The sequence below is a fragment of the Orycteropus afer genome, unplaced genomic scaffold, assembly GCF_000298275.1.
Source record: "Orycteropus afer afer isolate SDZICR_OR568_19922 unplaced genomic scaffold, OryAfe1.0 scaffold00064, whole genome shotgun sequence".
NCBI lineage: Eukaryota > Metazoa > Chordata > Mammalia > Tubulidentata > Orycteropodidae > Orycteropus > Orycteropus afer.
This window is the reverse complement of record NW_006921651.1, coordinates 5927814-5943673: the sequence shown is the minus strand read 5'-3', so window position 1 is coordinate 5943673 and position 15860 is coordinate 5927814. Positions and strand designations below refer to the sequence as shown.

Genomic DNA, 15860 nt, shown 5'->3' with positions numbered 1-15860 from the left:
GATTTGATAAGTGCACAGGTTGTGGCTTATTTATCCAGAAAAACAGCATTCTCCATGTGCACGTCCAGTCAAGCAGTTACTTCATCCCCTCCAACTTAACTGCCTCTCCCCAACCCATCCAGACTTCAAGTCTGCACCTATTGGAGCCCTCCCCACCTCTGGACAGGGGGCAGATTACCCAATAATTATACAAACCCATGTGAGATTATTCACTGCAGATTAGTAAACACAAGTAAGCCTGTGTTTACCTTGCTTACTGGGTATGTGGGGTTGGGGGAGAGGTAAATGCCAGGCATACCTAGGAGCAGAATCTTTGATGTGGTGAAAAAATGTGAAATTGTTCACTACAGATTAGTAAGTAAGCACAACTAAGCCCGAGTTTACCTTATTGGGTGATTCGATACAGCCTCGGGCAGAGAAGAAAGTGACCAGGTCGCAAGGGGAAAGGAGAGCAGGTTAAAGGACAGGCCAGGGGGCCCTCAAAGAGGAAACGCTGCCACACAGGTTTGCGCGTCCCCAGCCATAAGCTAGTCGGTGTGGTCCTCCGGTAGAGGAGAGGGGAAGGTGGTGAAGCCACCACTAGGGGGCGGTCCCGGGGCTTCAGACCTGGAGGCATGGATCCCCTCCCGTCTCCCGGGAGCAGGGAACGCCAGATGCTCCAGGGCAGTGTGCGAGCCTTGGTCTCCAACCGGCTTTATTCTGTTACGGTGAGGGACGCGAAGACGGCCCGGCGCCCTTCCCGCACCCTACCCCATCGGCCCCGCCTCCCTGGTCCCCGCCCACCTCCGGCTCCGCCTCCCCCCACCGCCCTGCCTCCGGCCGCGGCCCCCTCCTCCCGCAGCCCCGGCCGCGGTGCCGCGGAGCCGCGCGAAGCCGTCTCCACGGCCTCAGAGCGAAGCTTAAAGGTGAGGAGGCGGGAAGTGCGGGGGGCGGCAAAGCCCGGGGGGCGATGGCTAAGCAAGGCCTTCTCTGCGTCCAATCCACCCTTGCAGCTGAGCCAGGCCTTTCTCGCGGCCAAGCCCCCCGATCCAGCGAAAGGCTCTAGAGGGGCGCGGGCCAGGCCGCGGGCAGCGCTGGGCGCAGCCCCGCAACCGCGGAATCGAGCACCGGCGTGGGGCGGCGGCCCGCGTGCGAACAGTGTTCTCCAGGATCTGGGTCACGGCGCCCGGCGCCCGGCAAGACCGAAGGAGAGCTTGTCCTCGAGCTGTGCAGCAGTGAAGACTGAGGTTAGACCTGACGAGGGCGCGGACTCTCTAAGGTGGGGGGTGGCGGGGTAGGGGGCAGAGAAAGGGGCTCGCTCAGCCCAGGAAACTGCACCGTCCCACAGGACAGAGGGAGATACCCCGACAAATAGGCAGGTGGACAGCTGGGATGAAGGTCGAGAGACCGAGATTCTCCATTGATCCTGTTTAGGGGTCTTCCCTTCCCGGCTCCCTCCGCCCTGGGATCTAATGGTGGGAAGATGGTGAGAGTTAGGGGGGCTGGCTCTCGGAGGAACCTAGGCTTTGGAACTCAGGGTGGAGCCTGGGGTGTAGAGAGGAGACCTTGAACCCTCTTCGCCACAGGGGTGGGGAAGCATGCTCCGCCCCACCCCCTTAGCTCCGCCCTCCCAACAGGTTAAAGAGCTCAGGCCCAACTGGCATGTGTAGAACTGCAGTGTGTATGTGGGTCGGGAGATGCTGAATTACACAATTCGTTCTCCCTTGGCCCCCCTGCTTCTGCCAGGGTTAGGAATCCTGCTCTCCCTTGCAGAACTGCCTTGACCCAGGCACTCATCCGAGGTCACAAGTCCCCTCCACCCATACACACATGTACTTGGAATCTAGCCTTAGAATTGAGAGATGTTGATTTGGATGAAGGGAGGTGGGGTCTTGCTCTCTGTCTCACGGCTAGTGGACACTGGCAGCCTCCAAGCTGCCATGTAATCATGTAATCATATGTGAGGACTGTAAACACACATCTGCTTCACTCTCATCCTGTGTCAGATTACCCAGTAAGTAAGGTAAGCACAAGCTTACTTATGATTACTTACTAACCTGTAGTGAACCATTTCACATTTTATCACCACGTCAAAGATTTTGCTTCTAGGTATGGCTGCATCTCTGTCTTCCAATCCCACAGCACCTTCCTACAGAATCAAAGCCTCTATTCAAGTTTGTAATTCCTGACAGGGACGGAGTACTCATTAAGCAAGGTAAGCATGGGCTTACTTGTGCTTACTTGTAAATCTGTAGTGACAATTTCACATTCTTCACCACATCACAGATTCTGCTTCTAGGTGTGGCTGACATCTGCCTCCCTCCCAAGCCCACAGCACCTTCCTTACAGAATCAAAGCCTCTTTTCAAATTCATACTGCCTGAACAGGGACAGAAAGAGCTCTGGTGGTGCAGTCGCTAAGGCATTTGGCTGCTAACCAAAAAAGGTTGATAGTTCAAACCCACCAGCTGCTCTGTGGAAGAAAGATGAGGCAGTCTGCTTCTGTAAAGATTTACAGCCTTGGAAACCCAATGGGGGTTGCTATGAGTCAGAATCAACTTGCTCTCAGTGGGTTGGGTTTGGTTTGGCAGGGACCGAGCACTTTGATTACCTCGTTTATGGGGTAATCCGCCCCTGCCCTCATAGGAACATGTGTGTGCCTGACTCACTGTATGAATAGGATTGGTGTGTACCCTGCACTTATATGTGTATATGCAGGACCCTCCTTTGCCAGCCTCTGAGGACATATGACCTGAGTGAACGAGCATAGAGATACAACCTTACATGTGAATATGCGTGAACACACATGACCATGGCCCTCTGTGTGAGCATGTATGTGCACAAACCCCCTATGGGTGTGCACATTTTCATGATTTGCCTCTGTGCTCACAGCCCTCCTTGTGAACATGAGTCTGTGGGCACCATGTGCATGCACATCACCATCCTTTGGACACGTGTGACTTAGAGTACACCTGTATAAGTGTACCAGGCACCACACTCAGTGGGGTTGCTCTAACCTGGGGTGTGTGCCTTCTGCTCAATCCTGGACACTGATCCTTCCTAGGCAAATAGCCCCTCCACCCACCCACCGCTAAGCAAATAGGAGGGCCCAAACATAAACAGATGTGCCTCCGTAGTAGGGGGCGGAGTGTGGGCAACTTGCCTGGGACCTCCCTTTCTGTGGTCCAGGGACCCCCTCCTCTTCCTCTCATACTTCACCCCATGCTTCATTCTCCTCCTCTGCACTTCAGTGCTACCTTTGGCTCTTGAGTACACGCTCCAACTTCCTGTTCTCCCCCTGGCCAGCTCCTGACCCCTCCTCTCTCTTCAGGCTGGCTAGTTAATATTTGCCATGGAAGGGAGGGAAGAGGCCAGTGGCCCCTCTGGCCCTCTCTGTGGGCCTCTCATGAGATGGGGTGAGTCAAGGCCTCCTTCACACCTAGCCCAGCCCAAGAAGCCTTCAGGAACCCCCTCAGTGATTAAGAAACCTGTTATAAGGGCAAAAAAAGCCACAAAGAGAAAAAAAAAAAAAAAAAACAGTTGCTGTGAGGTCAGTGTGACTCATGGCAAGCTCATGTGTGTGTGTGTCAGGGTAGAAGGTGCGACACAGGATTTTCAATGGTAGATTTTTCAGAAGTGCATTAATAGGCCTTCCTTCCAATGATGGGGGCCAGGGGATGCCTATGATGGAAGTTAAGAAGGCTTGCACCACATCCCAACTCTATCCCATTAACTGTTGGCTTGAGGTAGAGTTCAGGTGTGGGAATCATCTCCAACCAAGAGCTCAGGGGTCCCATCATTCACCTTCTGCATGTTCCTCATGGCCCAGTTACATAGCCTTGGACACCACAGCCTCATGCAGTCACTATGCCTGTGCAGCTAGGGGGCCCCCGATACCACCACCACCCCTGTGCCTGTGAGTGGCTGTTTGCAAGCAGGGACACATGTGGCCGCCTAGCCAGAGTGTGCAGCAGCCTCGCAGGGGCAAGACAGAGATGTACACCCCCTCAAAGAAGAATGCCCGGAGGGGAGAAGTGTCTAATTAAAGAGAAATTCCAGAGGGAGCTGTGAATCCAGGGAAAAGAAAAAACAAAGGGAAAACAGGACAGAATAAACAAAGGCCCATTAAATGGCTCTGTCCAGGCACCCCCACGTGCCGCCTGGTTGGGTCTCACTGTTGCCAGCCGCAGGCTTCCTCCCTGAGAACCCTAGCTCCGCCAAGATGGAGGCCTCACAGAGATTCTGAGCTTCATCCTCCACCAGAGAAGGGTGGTGCAGAGAGGATGGGGTCTTGTAGGGAGGAGAGTTCCACCCCAACCTCCTTCATCAGAGCAGAGACAGACCAGATGACTGGGCTCGCTCCTGGTCTGGGGGCTTTGTGGTTGCTGGACCTCCTTCCTTAGCGCCCCCAGAAGTCTAGGATAATGCCGTTCACCTTCCACCCCCACACAGATCAAAGAGCCTTTTTTTCCTGCTTTTTCTTCAGAAAATAAACCTCAGAGAACCAGGACTAGTCCCACTGTCGGGGACGGAGTGACACCATCTGTGACCTACAGCCCCTCTGTGACCCTACAACTCCCTCCTTCACCATGGAGTTGGTATTTGATGCAGAAAGGCCGCGTGTCATCCATCCCTCCCTCTGACCTCTTCTCTAGGATTCCATGGCCACACAACCCTGTGACCCCATGTCCCCCCGATTCCAGGACCCCCCCTGGCCCCATGACTCAGTGACCCCCCTGCCCTCATGACACCTGACCTTCCAAGTGACCTCCCTGGACTTTGACCCCGGAGACTGTTCCCATAAACCCCCCTTGTGACTTTGGCCCTGGCTTCCCTTGGGGGTCTTGTCAGTCTGAGCCTCTCCAGGAAGATGTGGGGGAGGCTCTGGCCCCTTCTGAGCTTCCTCGCAGCCACGGCAGTCCCTGGACCCTCGCCACGGAGACCATCCAGAGAACTCGATGCTACCCCACGGATGACCGTCCCTTACGAAGGTTAGATCCCCAGCCCTGAGAGGCAGCGGGAGCCAGGGGTGGGGAGGCAGCCCCAGAGTTGGCTCACAGCTCCAGCTCTCCTCAGAGCTCTCTGGGACTCAGCACTTCAAGGGCCCAGCCCAGAACTACTCAACGCTACTGCTGGAGGAGGCCTCGGGGAGACTGCTGGTGGGAGCCCGAGGTGCTCTGTTCTCTCTCAACGCTCAGGACATAGGAGATGGGGCTCACAAAGAGGTCAGTCTGGGACCATCCAGAGGGTGTCCAGCTCCCCGGGACTTCAACTTTCCAGAAACCTGCCAGCTCTCCACAGCCCCCTGCTCGGATAGGACTGTCCTTCTTAGCCCAAGCTCCCCTGTATCCAATGGGATACAACTTCCCCAGCTCCCTGGGGTCCTATTTCTCACCCGCAGCACATGAGTAATGGGGAGAAGGAAGGGCACTGGAGTCAATGCATCAGCCCATTCCCTTTCCCCCCACCCCCTGCCAGATCCGCTGGGAGGCCTCCCCAGAGATGCAAAGCAAATGTCATCAGAAAGGGAAAAACAACCAGGTACGTGGTCTGCCCTGTCCCCAGCTCCTTTCCTTCTCTCAATTGGAGATGTGAACACTATGGAGATAGATGAAGAGGTACAGACTAGCCAGTCCATCACAGCAATCATGATAAATGTTATACACGTTGCCTGAGTAGTGGGCCCTACACGCAGAGCTTCTAATCCAAATGTCTGATGGTGGATATTAGCTTGGCCTATGCATGGCTTCTTAATCTCCTCTGGGCTCCCAAATAATAATTATAATAGCGATAAAAAGCAACCTCTAATGGTGCTGATTTGGCTATTCTAATTCTAAAATAACCCTATGAAGTAGTAGTATCCCCCATTTTAAGGAAAAGAAAAACAAGGCTTGGGTCAAGGAACAGCTCAAGTACCCAGTATGGAGGGGTGTCAGTGAAGTGTCAGCCTTTTCTGACTAAAGTACAGGGTGTCTGCAGGAACAGTGGCATCACTAGAGTGCAGACTGTACCGGGTGACATTGTCGGAAGAGGCAATGACTGTCTATAAAATTTTGAGGCAATGTTTCAGCAGAAATTTATTGTGTTTTCTAAAAATATCCCTGTAGTTAGTTATAACAACAAAAACATTTTTTGTACATGGATCAATATACCTGCAAAGGTAATACTCTATGCCAATTTACTTTTTGAACCTTCTAATGCACTCTGGTCGGAGCTGTTTTTATGACCCAGTTAATAATACACTTTGAACCACACAGTTTTTTTTTGTTTGTTTTTTCAAATTGTGATTTGGGTGAAGATTTACAGAGCAAATTCACTTTCCATACAGCAGTTCACATACACTTTGTCTCATGACATTGACCACAATTTACCACAATGCAACAGCTCCCCTCCCACTTCCTCCCGATAGCTACCTCTTCCCTGTGTCCATCCCTCCATGCCCCCCTGCCCCCTGAGCTGTCTCCCTGTGCACACACAGCCCTTCTTTCTCCCATGATTGTTCTCTCCAAGGAGTGTATCTACCTCAGGTAAATGTTCAACTTCTTTTGTTTGGCTGAAGGCCACAGGTGTGGTGAACCACACAGTTTTGTTTGCACTTGCTATATGCCATTGTTTTCGTTGCCGCCAACGTTTTTACAGTCACTGATTTTGTCAAATTTTCTGGTGTTTTAGCTGAAATATTGTGGTAGTTAGTGTTTGTGAACTTGTATCAATACCATTTTTGAGAATGCAGTAGTAATTAAAAGAAAAGGAGAGAAATCAAAAAGGCTTCCACTTAGTTATCAATAATGTAACTAATAATGTTGTGATTCAGTGTAGAAAGATTTTTACAAAATGTTGTTGTTAATATTCATATAATCTAAGAAATGCTATGCTTAAGCAATTTACAACTATGTTTATGACATATTACTTTGGTGTTTAAAATTGATAACAAACATTACTAAAGATTCTGTATGATCTGGTACAAGAGGACCATGGGAGGAGGAGACACCATGAGTTACTGCCCGGGGTCACACCAACCTTAGTGGTACCACTGTGTAGGGGGCCCACATCTGGCTTGACAATAGATCCATTGAAGGGCTTTTTTTAAATACCCATTTCCAGGGTCCACCAGCCTGAGGATTCTGGTTCAGTGGATGTGGGTTGGTATTGGGGCAGCAACATTTAAAGGGACATCTCTAGGATATTCTGATGGGAGAGTGCCTCCTGGGGCAGCCTGGGTAGAAAGAGCTGCTGAGGGAGGTGAGCCCGGTTGTGGACGCCATAATGCCCAGCTGAGAGTTTGGATTTTATTCTGTGACAATGGATCCCTGGCAATTTGATACTTCAGAGGCTCTCGCACTGTAATGGTGGAGTGGAGTGGCATGTACCTGAATCACCAGGGTAATCATTAAAATGCAGGTTATAAGTCAACAGGCCTCGGGGAGGGCCTGAGACTACATTTCTGACACACTCCAACTGAAGCTTCTTCCACTGCTGGTCTCTGGACCACACTTTGTGTAGAAGGCTTTAGGAGAGCATATCCCAACACATGTTCTAAGGAACATTAATTTTCAAAAACTCAAAACTGACTGCCATCGAGTCGATTTCGACTCATAGTGACCCCTGTTGGGTTTCCAAGGTGGTAAATCTTTATGGAAGTAGACTGCCCTGTCTTCCTTCTGCGGAGTGACCGGTTGAACCACCAGTCTTCTGGTTAGCAGTCAAGTGTCTTAGACACTGCGCCACCAGAGTTCTAATTTTCAAAAGAGAGCTTTAATTAATTGGTCAGATTAGTTTGCAGAACACTACCTGCTGAATCCCACAATGCACAGCAACATCCTTGAGGCTCTGAGAAGTCCTTTGATAAAGATAGGTTTGTGGTTTCCAAACTTATTTGACCATAGGATCCATCCTCCCCCTTTTTTTTTTTTTTTTTTTGTAATGTAAATACCCTGTTATAGGAATATGAATCTGGCCCAGGCACTAGATGGTTTAAACTAGGGTGAGTCTGGAGGCAGAAAGAGCACTGAGGAGGCTGGTGTGGGGGCTAGTGGGGAGGAGAGGATGGGTGCCTAAGGGCTGCTCCAGGTGAGGGAGCGAAAGAGGCCTCTTGGGCTTGCTCCAGGTGAGGGAGGGAAAGAGGCCAAGAGGCCTTCGTGGATTCAACCCTGGGCAGCAGGCAGCAGGAGGAATTGATCATAAGGCAGAGAAGTCCAGAGGACCGCCACCCAGCGCATTTGGTGTGCAAAGAAGGCCAGTGTGGCCAGACCAAGGTGCACGAGGCCAGAGGAAGAGGCCTCATCGCACAGGGCCAGTGGCATGTGCAACTTCCTCTTCAGGGCACTGGTGAGCCTCTGAAGGGCTTTGTAAACAGTGATGTGATCTCTTTACTTTTTTAAATATGCCCCGGAAAGTGAGCTGGGGTAACAAGAGTATATGGACTGGTAGAGTGTTTCTGGAATGAACAGTGATCACCTTTGAAATGGTGACCAGGGAGATGGGGGACAGGAGTAGAAGGGAGACTCTGTTCACCACATATCCTGTTGCGCCTCTGTGCATGTGTGCGTGCCCTGCATTCCTCAGTCACTGAATCATTAAAGAGATTGTTATCAGAAGAGTAGCAGATGGTCTGAAGAGCCGTCAGGTGGCTGCTGCGCTTGTCCTGGGAAGAAATGGTGGTGGTAACTTGGACTAGGGTGGTGGTGGTGAAGGTGAAGCGGCCCAAGTCAAGAGACACTAAGGACAAAGAATTAATCATGGAAGGAGACTGAATGTGAGAGGAAGAATCATGGATGACTCCTGGTTTCTGGACTAATAGGATGTATGGAAGGAGTGAGTGGGAAAGAATGGATGGACAGGTTTACAGGGAAGGTGCAGGTTAGGGAGGAAGTGATGAGCTTGGTTTCTGACCAGGTGAGTTTGATACCTGTGTGGGATATCAGGGGAAGAGAGGGCTGGATCCTGGGGACAGATTCGTCAGTGTCAGTTCAGAGGGCTGTGGGAACTCCAGGCCTGGGGAGGTAGAGAGAAAGAGCTCATCTGGGAGGGTTCTCAATGTGGAGCTGCCATGGCCCAAAGGACGTCTTAATTTCTGTCACCAACCAGGAAGCTCATGGAGCTTCTGTGTCCAGAGTTTTTATATTGCGGTCTCATTGTATAGGCATAATTGATGGAATCGTTGCCCACATAGTTGAACTCTACCTCCCGTCCGTCTCCCCTAAAGTTGAGCTGATAGCATGTAGTGGTCTTTCTGGCCTGGCCAGCCCCCAGGGAAGTCCCCACTGGGACATGGAAACTACACATTGAGAACTCTCCAAGGCCTCCCTTAATTAACCTTTTCATTTATATCCATTTTGCTAAAATAAATTTGTAACTGTAAATATTTTTTAAAAGGAAAGCCCTGTGTGAGAAAAAAAAAAAAAAAATTAATACCCTAAAAAAGAAAAGAAGCTCAATGTGAGAGAAGTTGGTAGAGTGATGTCATGTAAGCTGGGCGAAAGAGAGAAGAGGGGTCAGGCCACTCGCAAGGCAGTGAGTTCCAGGGGATACTGTGGGTCTGGGCAGTGAGACAGCCCATGGGGATCTTGGAAAGACCTGCTTGTGCTGTAGGTGGGGCCAAGAGCCAGATGACAAAGCTGGACTGATGGAGGCCCCTCCCCACCTCATCCACAGACTGAGTGCTTCAACCACGTGCGGTTCCTGCAGCGGCTCAATGCCACCCACCTCTACACATGTGGGACACACGCCTTCCAGCCTCTCTGTGCGGCCATTGTAAGTATGCCTGTCCCAGCCCTGATCACTGGGCCCTGACCCCTGACTGGTCCCAGCCTGGCCCTCAGCCCCTGCCTGTCCTCAGGACCACTGACTTTTGGCCCCTTGTTCCCCCAGGATGCTGAGGCCTTCACCTTGCCCACCACCTTCGAGGAGGGCAGGGAGAAGTGTCCTTATGACCCCACCCGTGGCTTCACAGGCCTTATCATTGGTGAGTGTGCCGTCTCCCCTACCCACAAGCACGCTGTTCTGGGGACGTGGATCTTGTTGGTGGGACTTGCTGCCCATGTTGTACCCCTCATGGTGTGTCATGTGCCCTTCTTGTATGTGACGTATCTCTCATGCCTGGCATGTCCCTGCCCCAGATGGAGGCCTCTACACAGCCACACGCTATGAGTTCCGGAGCATTCCTGACATCCGACGGAGCCGCCACCCCCACTCCCTGAGGACTGAGGAGGCACCGATGCACTGGCTCAATGGTTAGGAGGATGAGGCACGGGGTGACACTGTCTTCATTTTCACTCCCTTGGGCAGCTGAGCACTCCATCCCCAAATCCCCAGGAGGCCTGTCCATTCTTGTGTGTTGTCAAGTGAGGGGTAGGGGTCGGGGTGTCCCCAGCCTGTCCCAGAAGCCTCCTGAACTGCCTCGCCCATAGATGCTGAGTTCGTGTTTTCTGTCCTGGTGCGGGAGAGCGAGGCCAGTGCCGTGGGGGACGATGATAAGGTTTACTACTTCTTCACGGAGCGTGCAGCTGAAGAGGGCTCTGGCAGCTTCACTCAGAGCCGCAACAGCCACCGCGTGGCCCGTGTGGCCCGTGTCTGTAAGGTGGGTAGGGCTGAGGCCAGGGCAAGGGTGAAGAGGCTGGACCTTGGACGCCAGCCCGTAACCCTGTGGCCCTACTTCCCCAGGGCGACCTGGGAGGGAAGAAGATCCTGCAGAAGAAATGGACATCCTTTTTGAAGGCGCGTCTCATCTGCCACATTCCACAATATGAGACCCTGCGTGGTGTCTGCAGCCTGGATGCTGGCACCTCAACCCATACACGCTTCTATGCGGCCTTCACGCTGACCACACAGTGGTCAGTGCAGGGCCAGTGGGGGAGACAGGGAGCAGAGAGGCCAGTGGGAATGAGATAGGAGCAGCTGCAGAGAGGGCTGGCTGCAAAGAGAGTTTCAGCCATGCTAGCTCACTTGGGGCCAGAGGCATGGTGGCCTGCTGACCCACAGGGCAGCACTGTGATCCTGGAGCTGGATTGGTCAGGGTAACAGTGAGGGACAGGCCAGGTATGGGGAGGGGGCAGGCTCCACCGAGTGTAACTCAGCCCCTTCCCGATGTCCCACCCCTAGGAAGACCCTGGAGGCTTCAGCCATCTGCCGCTATGACCTGGCTGAGGTGCAGGCTGTCTTCACAGGCCCCTATATGGAGTACCAGGATGGTGCCCGGCGCTGGAGCCGCTATGACGGTGGGGTGCCTGAGCCCCGGCCTGGCTCGGTGAGCAGCCAACCCTGAGGCCAGTGTTGGGTAGGCAGAGTTCATGGCTGTGCGGTTGCAGACAGTCTCTGGCCAGTGTCCTGGAGAGGAAGATGAGGGTGATGATGGGGAGGGGGCTGGGGGCCTGGAGGGCAGCTGCTTCCATCCAGATCATACCTGGGGGGAGAGAGCTCCAGCCCCACCGCCCCCACTACCCCCATCCCTCCCAGCTGAGCTGGCCGATGGGCTGGTGGCGCTGCCCAGCTGGCTGTCCAGTGGGGAGTCTTGTGGGGAGGACAGGCAGACAGGGGAGTCCTGAGGTTCACTGCCACTGTCCCCGCCCCCAGTGCATCACAGACTCACTGCGCAGCCAGGGCTACAACTCATCCCGGGACCTGCCTTCCCTGGTCCTGGACTTTGTGAAGTTGCACCCACTGATGGCTCGGCCTGTGGTGCCCACACGTGGACGGCCTCTGCTGCTCAAGCGCAGTGTGCGCTACACACACCTCACAGGGACACCCGTCACCACGCCTGCTGGACCCACCTATGACCTGCTCTTTCTGAGCACAGGTGCTCCTGACCCCTGGCCTGCGCCCTCTGATGACTGCTGATCCTTGATCCCTGTTGACCCCCAGTCCCCTGAATGACTCTTTATCGCAAAACTCTGGTGACCATCAATGTTGATACTTCAGTGAACATTCATTCTTGGCCCCTGGTGACCACTGACTCTTGGTGACTGCTAACACCTGTCACCAATCATAATGACATTTGACCCTGATAGCTAATGCTTCTAGACCCAGTAATTGCTGGCATGACTAACCCAGAGTTCTCAGTGTCCTGAGGGTCCTGACCTCATGACACCCAAGCTGCTCCCGTCAGGCCTGCTGTGGGGGCTGAGAGCAGACCCCATTGCTGGATCTGATCTGACCCTCTGCCCTTTCCATGCCAGCTGATGGCTGGATCCACAAGGCCGTGGTCCTGGGCTCCGGGATGCACATCATTGAGGAGATACAAGTACTAAGGGAGCCCCAGGTGGTGGAGAATCTAGTCGTCTCTCCAACACAGGTAGCCCCTGACTTCTGACCCTCAGTATGGCTTTCTTGGATGAGGGGTGCTAAACAGTGGCCATGGGCATGGGTGTGTCTGGGAGTGAGAGGGGGGTGATGCTGACCAGCTCTCTCCTCTCTGACTCCCAGCACAGCCTCTACGTGGGGGCCCCTAGTGGAGTCATCCAGCTACCACTGTCCAGTTGCCACCGCTACCGCTCCTGCTATGAGTGCATCTTGGCCCGGGACCCCTACTGTGGCTGGGACCCCAGCACCCATGACTGCATAGTGACCACTACTATAGCCAACAGGTGTCACAGGAGTGGGTGGGCGGTGGTGGTGGTAGTGGTTGTTATGTGCCATTGAGTTGGACCCGACTCATAGCGACCCCTCCTTGGGTTTCCGAGGTGGCATCACTACGGAAGTAGATTGCCCAACCTTCCTTCCAAGGAGTGGCTGGGGGGTTTGAACCACCAGCCTTCTGGTTAGCAGTCAAGTGCCTTAGGCACTGCACTGCTAGAGCTCTGGTCATGGTGGTGGTGGTGGTGGTGGTGTTGTCATATTGCCCAGGGATCAGGGCCTGAGTGGAGGAAGCCCTGCCAGCTTTAGGAAGGTGGGGGCCAGCCATTGGTAACAGCTCTGTCAAAACTTTTGCTGAGAAAACTGAAACCCAGTCCTCCCTATTCATGCATCTCAATCCTTTGTCCCCAGGACAGCACTGATACAGGACATAGAGAGAGGAAACCGAGGCTGTGAAGGCAGCAGGGACTCAGGTCAGTGGCACGCATGGTTGTGTGTGGGCCTGTCCTCTTGCATGTTTGTGCCTCTGAGTATCTGTATCTGTGTGCTTTCAGTGAGGATGACAGGCTTTTGAGTAGTGAGCAGAGCAGAGGACTCTGAGGGAACCATGTTACCTGTCAGCTCCAAGAGCCGAGGGATCATGTGGGCCTGTCTGTTCACCTCTGTATCTGCAGCACCTGGCACAGAGCCTAGCACATAGTAGGTGCTTAAGAAACACTTGCTGGCCAGACGAATTATAAATGAGGAGACAGATTCAAGATAAGAAAGTATCTTGTCACTTCTGTGGTGGTGGAGGCAGGGCAGGCAATCTAATGATCACACCAATAATGAATTACAATGGTAATTATTTTCATTGCTTTTTTTTTTTTAATTACAAAAGGAATAATGACAACTATGACAGGTATTCTGAAGGATAATGGGCACTTCCCCAAAGAAGAACTGATGACTGAGCTGATACTTGAAGGAAGACCAAACATTAGTCTTCATACCCACTGCTGTCGAGTCCGATCCGACTCACAGTGACCCCTCCTTGGGCTTCCAAGGCAGGATCACTATGGAAGTAGATTGCCCAATCTTCCTTCTGAGGAGTAGCTGGTGGGTTTGAACCTCTAGCTGTCTGGTTAGCAGACACTACGCCACCAGAGCTTAGGCACTACGCCACCAGAGCTCCCAGGCCCTGGTCAGATGCTTACATGAATGAGCTCATCTATTCTCACCGCATTCCTATAAATAGATGCCATATTACCCCCACGAGGGACAATCTGAGGCACAGGGAGGTTAAGCATCATGCCTAAGATTGATCAGCTATTAAGAAGTAGGGTCAGAATTCAAACCTGACCCCAAGCAGTCTGACACCAGAGTTTGTGCTTTTAATCACCATGTCTGGTATGCTATTAATGAGACAAGTGGAAGGCTTAGGGTAGGGGGATGACATCCAAGCAGAGGGAACATCGGGCAGAGAGATCTCAGGGTGTATGAGCATCAGGAGCTCTGGTAGCATAGTGCCTAAGGCACTTGACTGCTCACCAGAAGGCTGGCGGTTCAAACCCACCAGCCACTCCTCGGAAGGAAGGTTGGGCAATCTACTTCCGTTGTGATACTGCCTCGGAAACCCAAGGAGGGGTCGCTATGAGTCGGGGCCGACTCGACGGCAAAATAACAACAACAACAACATGAGCATCAGGAGGAGACGGGACTAGAGCAGTAGACAGGGGCCACGCTGAGAGGATTCTGGTTTTATCTGAACAGCAACAGGAGACTGTGTGTGAGTCTGAGGCAGGAGAGTACCATGATCAGATTCGCATTTTTAAAACCTCACCTCACTGCTGCATGGAGAATGGATTAGACGGGACCCGAGTGGTCTAGCAGTTATGGAAGGAGAGAAGCAAACAGGACTGAGATAGAGTCTAGAAGCTGAATCTAGCTGAGGGTTGGATACAAAGGTGAAGCGGAAAGAGGAGGCAAGGGAGACCCCCAGGTTTCTAACTTAAGCAACTGAGGAGCTGCTGGTGTCTTCATGGTGATGGGCAAGTCAAGGAAAGGACTGGGGGTACTTTGGGAGGGAGGCTTTGGCCTCAGTTCCTCTGGGGTGCCTCAGAGACTGCAAGCGGAGATGTTCAGCATGTGGTAGATGTTCCAGTCTGGAACACAGCAGAGAGGTCTGTGCTGGAGGTGGTCTGGGGAGTCATTAGTAGATGGCGGGAACTGAAGCCACAGGAGAGGAGGAGAACGTGCAGAAGACCAGAGGCCCATGGCACTGACTGCTTCCTGAGAGGGTCAGCGTGAGCCCTCTGTGGCAGGATGTGTGGAGAGTGCTTGGTGCTGTCACTGGGACTCCAGATTTGTGCTTGTGAGGGTACTTAGCCGCGAACGATGTGGCCGGCCCTCTCCTGTGCCCCACCTGGGATGGGCAGGCACTGACCTCTCCTTCTGCTCCCCAATCCCAGGGCCACCACCACCTCTGAAGACCCGCTCTGTGCTCCGGGGTGATGATGTCCTCCTACCTTGTGACCAGCCATCCAACCTGGCCCGGGCCTTGTGGCTAGTCAATGGGAGCGTGGTTCTAAGCGATGGGCAGGATGGCTACCGTGTGGGTGTGGATGGGCTGTTGGTGACAGACACGCAGCCTAAGCACAGTGGCAACTATGGCTGCTATGCTGAGGAGAATGGCCTCCGCGCTCTGCTGGCCTCCTACAACCTCACCGTCCGGCCGGCCACTCCTGCCCCGGCCCCGCAGGCCCCTGCCGTGCCTGGGGCCCAGCTGGCGCCCGACGTGAGGCTGCTCTATGTGCTAGCCATCGCTGCACTTGGTGGCCTCTGCCTCATCCTGGCCTCCTCCCTCCTCTATGTGGCCTGTCTGCGGGGAGGACGACGAGGGCGCCGACGGAAATACTCCCTGGGCCGGGCCGGCCGCACAGGGGGCTCTGCTGTGCGGTTGCAGACAGTCTCTGGCCAGTGTCCTGGAGAGGAAGATGAGGGTGATGATGGGGAGGGGGCTGAGGGCCTGGAGGGCAGCTGCCTCCAGATCATCCCTGGGGAGGGAGCTCCAGCCCCACCGCCCCCGCCCCCACCCCCACCCCCAGCCGAGCTGACCAATGGGCTGGTGGCCCTGCCCAGCCGGCTGCGCAGGATGAACGGCAACAGTTACGTGCTCCTGAGGCAGAGTGACAATGGAGTGCCGGCCGGGCCCTGCTCCTTCGCTGAGGAGCTCAGCCGCATCCTGGAGAAGAGGAAGCACACGCAGCTTGTTGAGCAGCTTGACGAGAGCTCCGTCTGAGCCAGCTCCAAGGCAGACGCTCTGCCGAGCCAGCC

At 53.7% G+C, this 15860-nt stretch overlaps 1 protein-coding gene across 1 annotated transcript; it reads left to right on the top strand.

The window, feature by feature from the left end:
* Positions 1–4848: 4848 nt before the first annotated feature.
* SEMA4G (semaphorin 4G) lies at positions 4849–15825 on the top strand. Its single transcript, XM_042780828.1, has 14 exons — positions 4849–4969; positions 5055–5203; positions 5457–5519; positions 9633–9731; positions 9849–9942; positions 10097–10210; positions 10388–10557; positions 10641–10810; positions 11079–11223; positions 11550–11772; positions 12152–12267; positions 12399–12559; positions 12960–13021; positions 14996–15825. Exons 1-14 carry the CDS (start codon positions 4849–4851, stop codon positions 15823–15825), a joined length of 2517 nt encoding a protein of 838 aa, XP_042636762.1.
* The last annotated feature ends 35 nt before the right edge of the window (positions 15826–15860 follow it).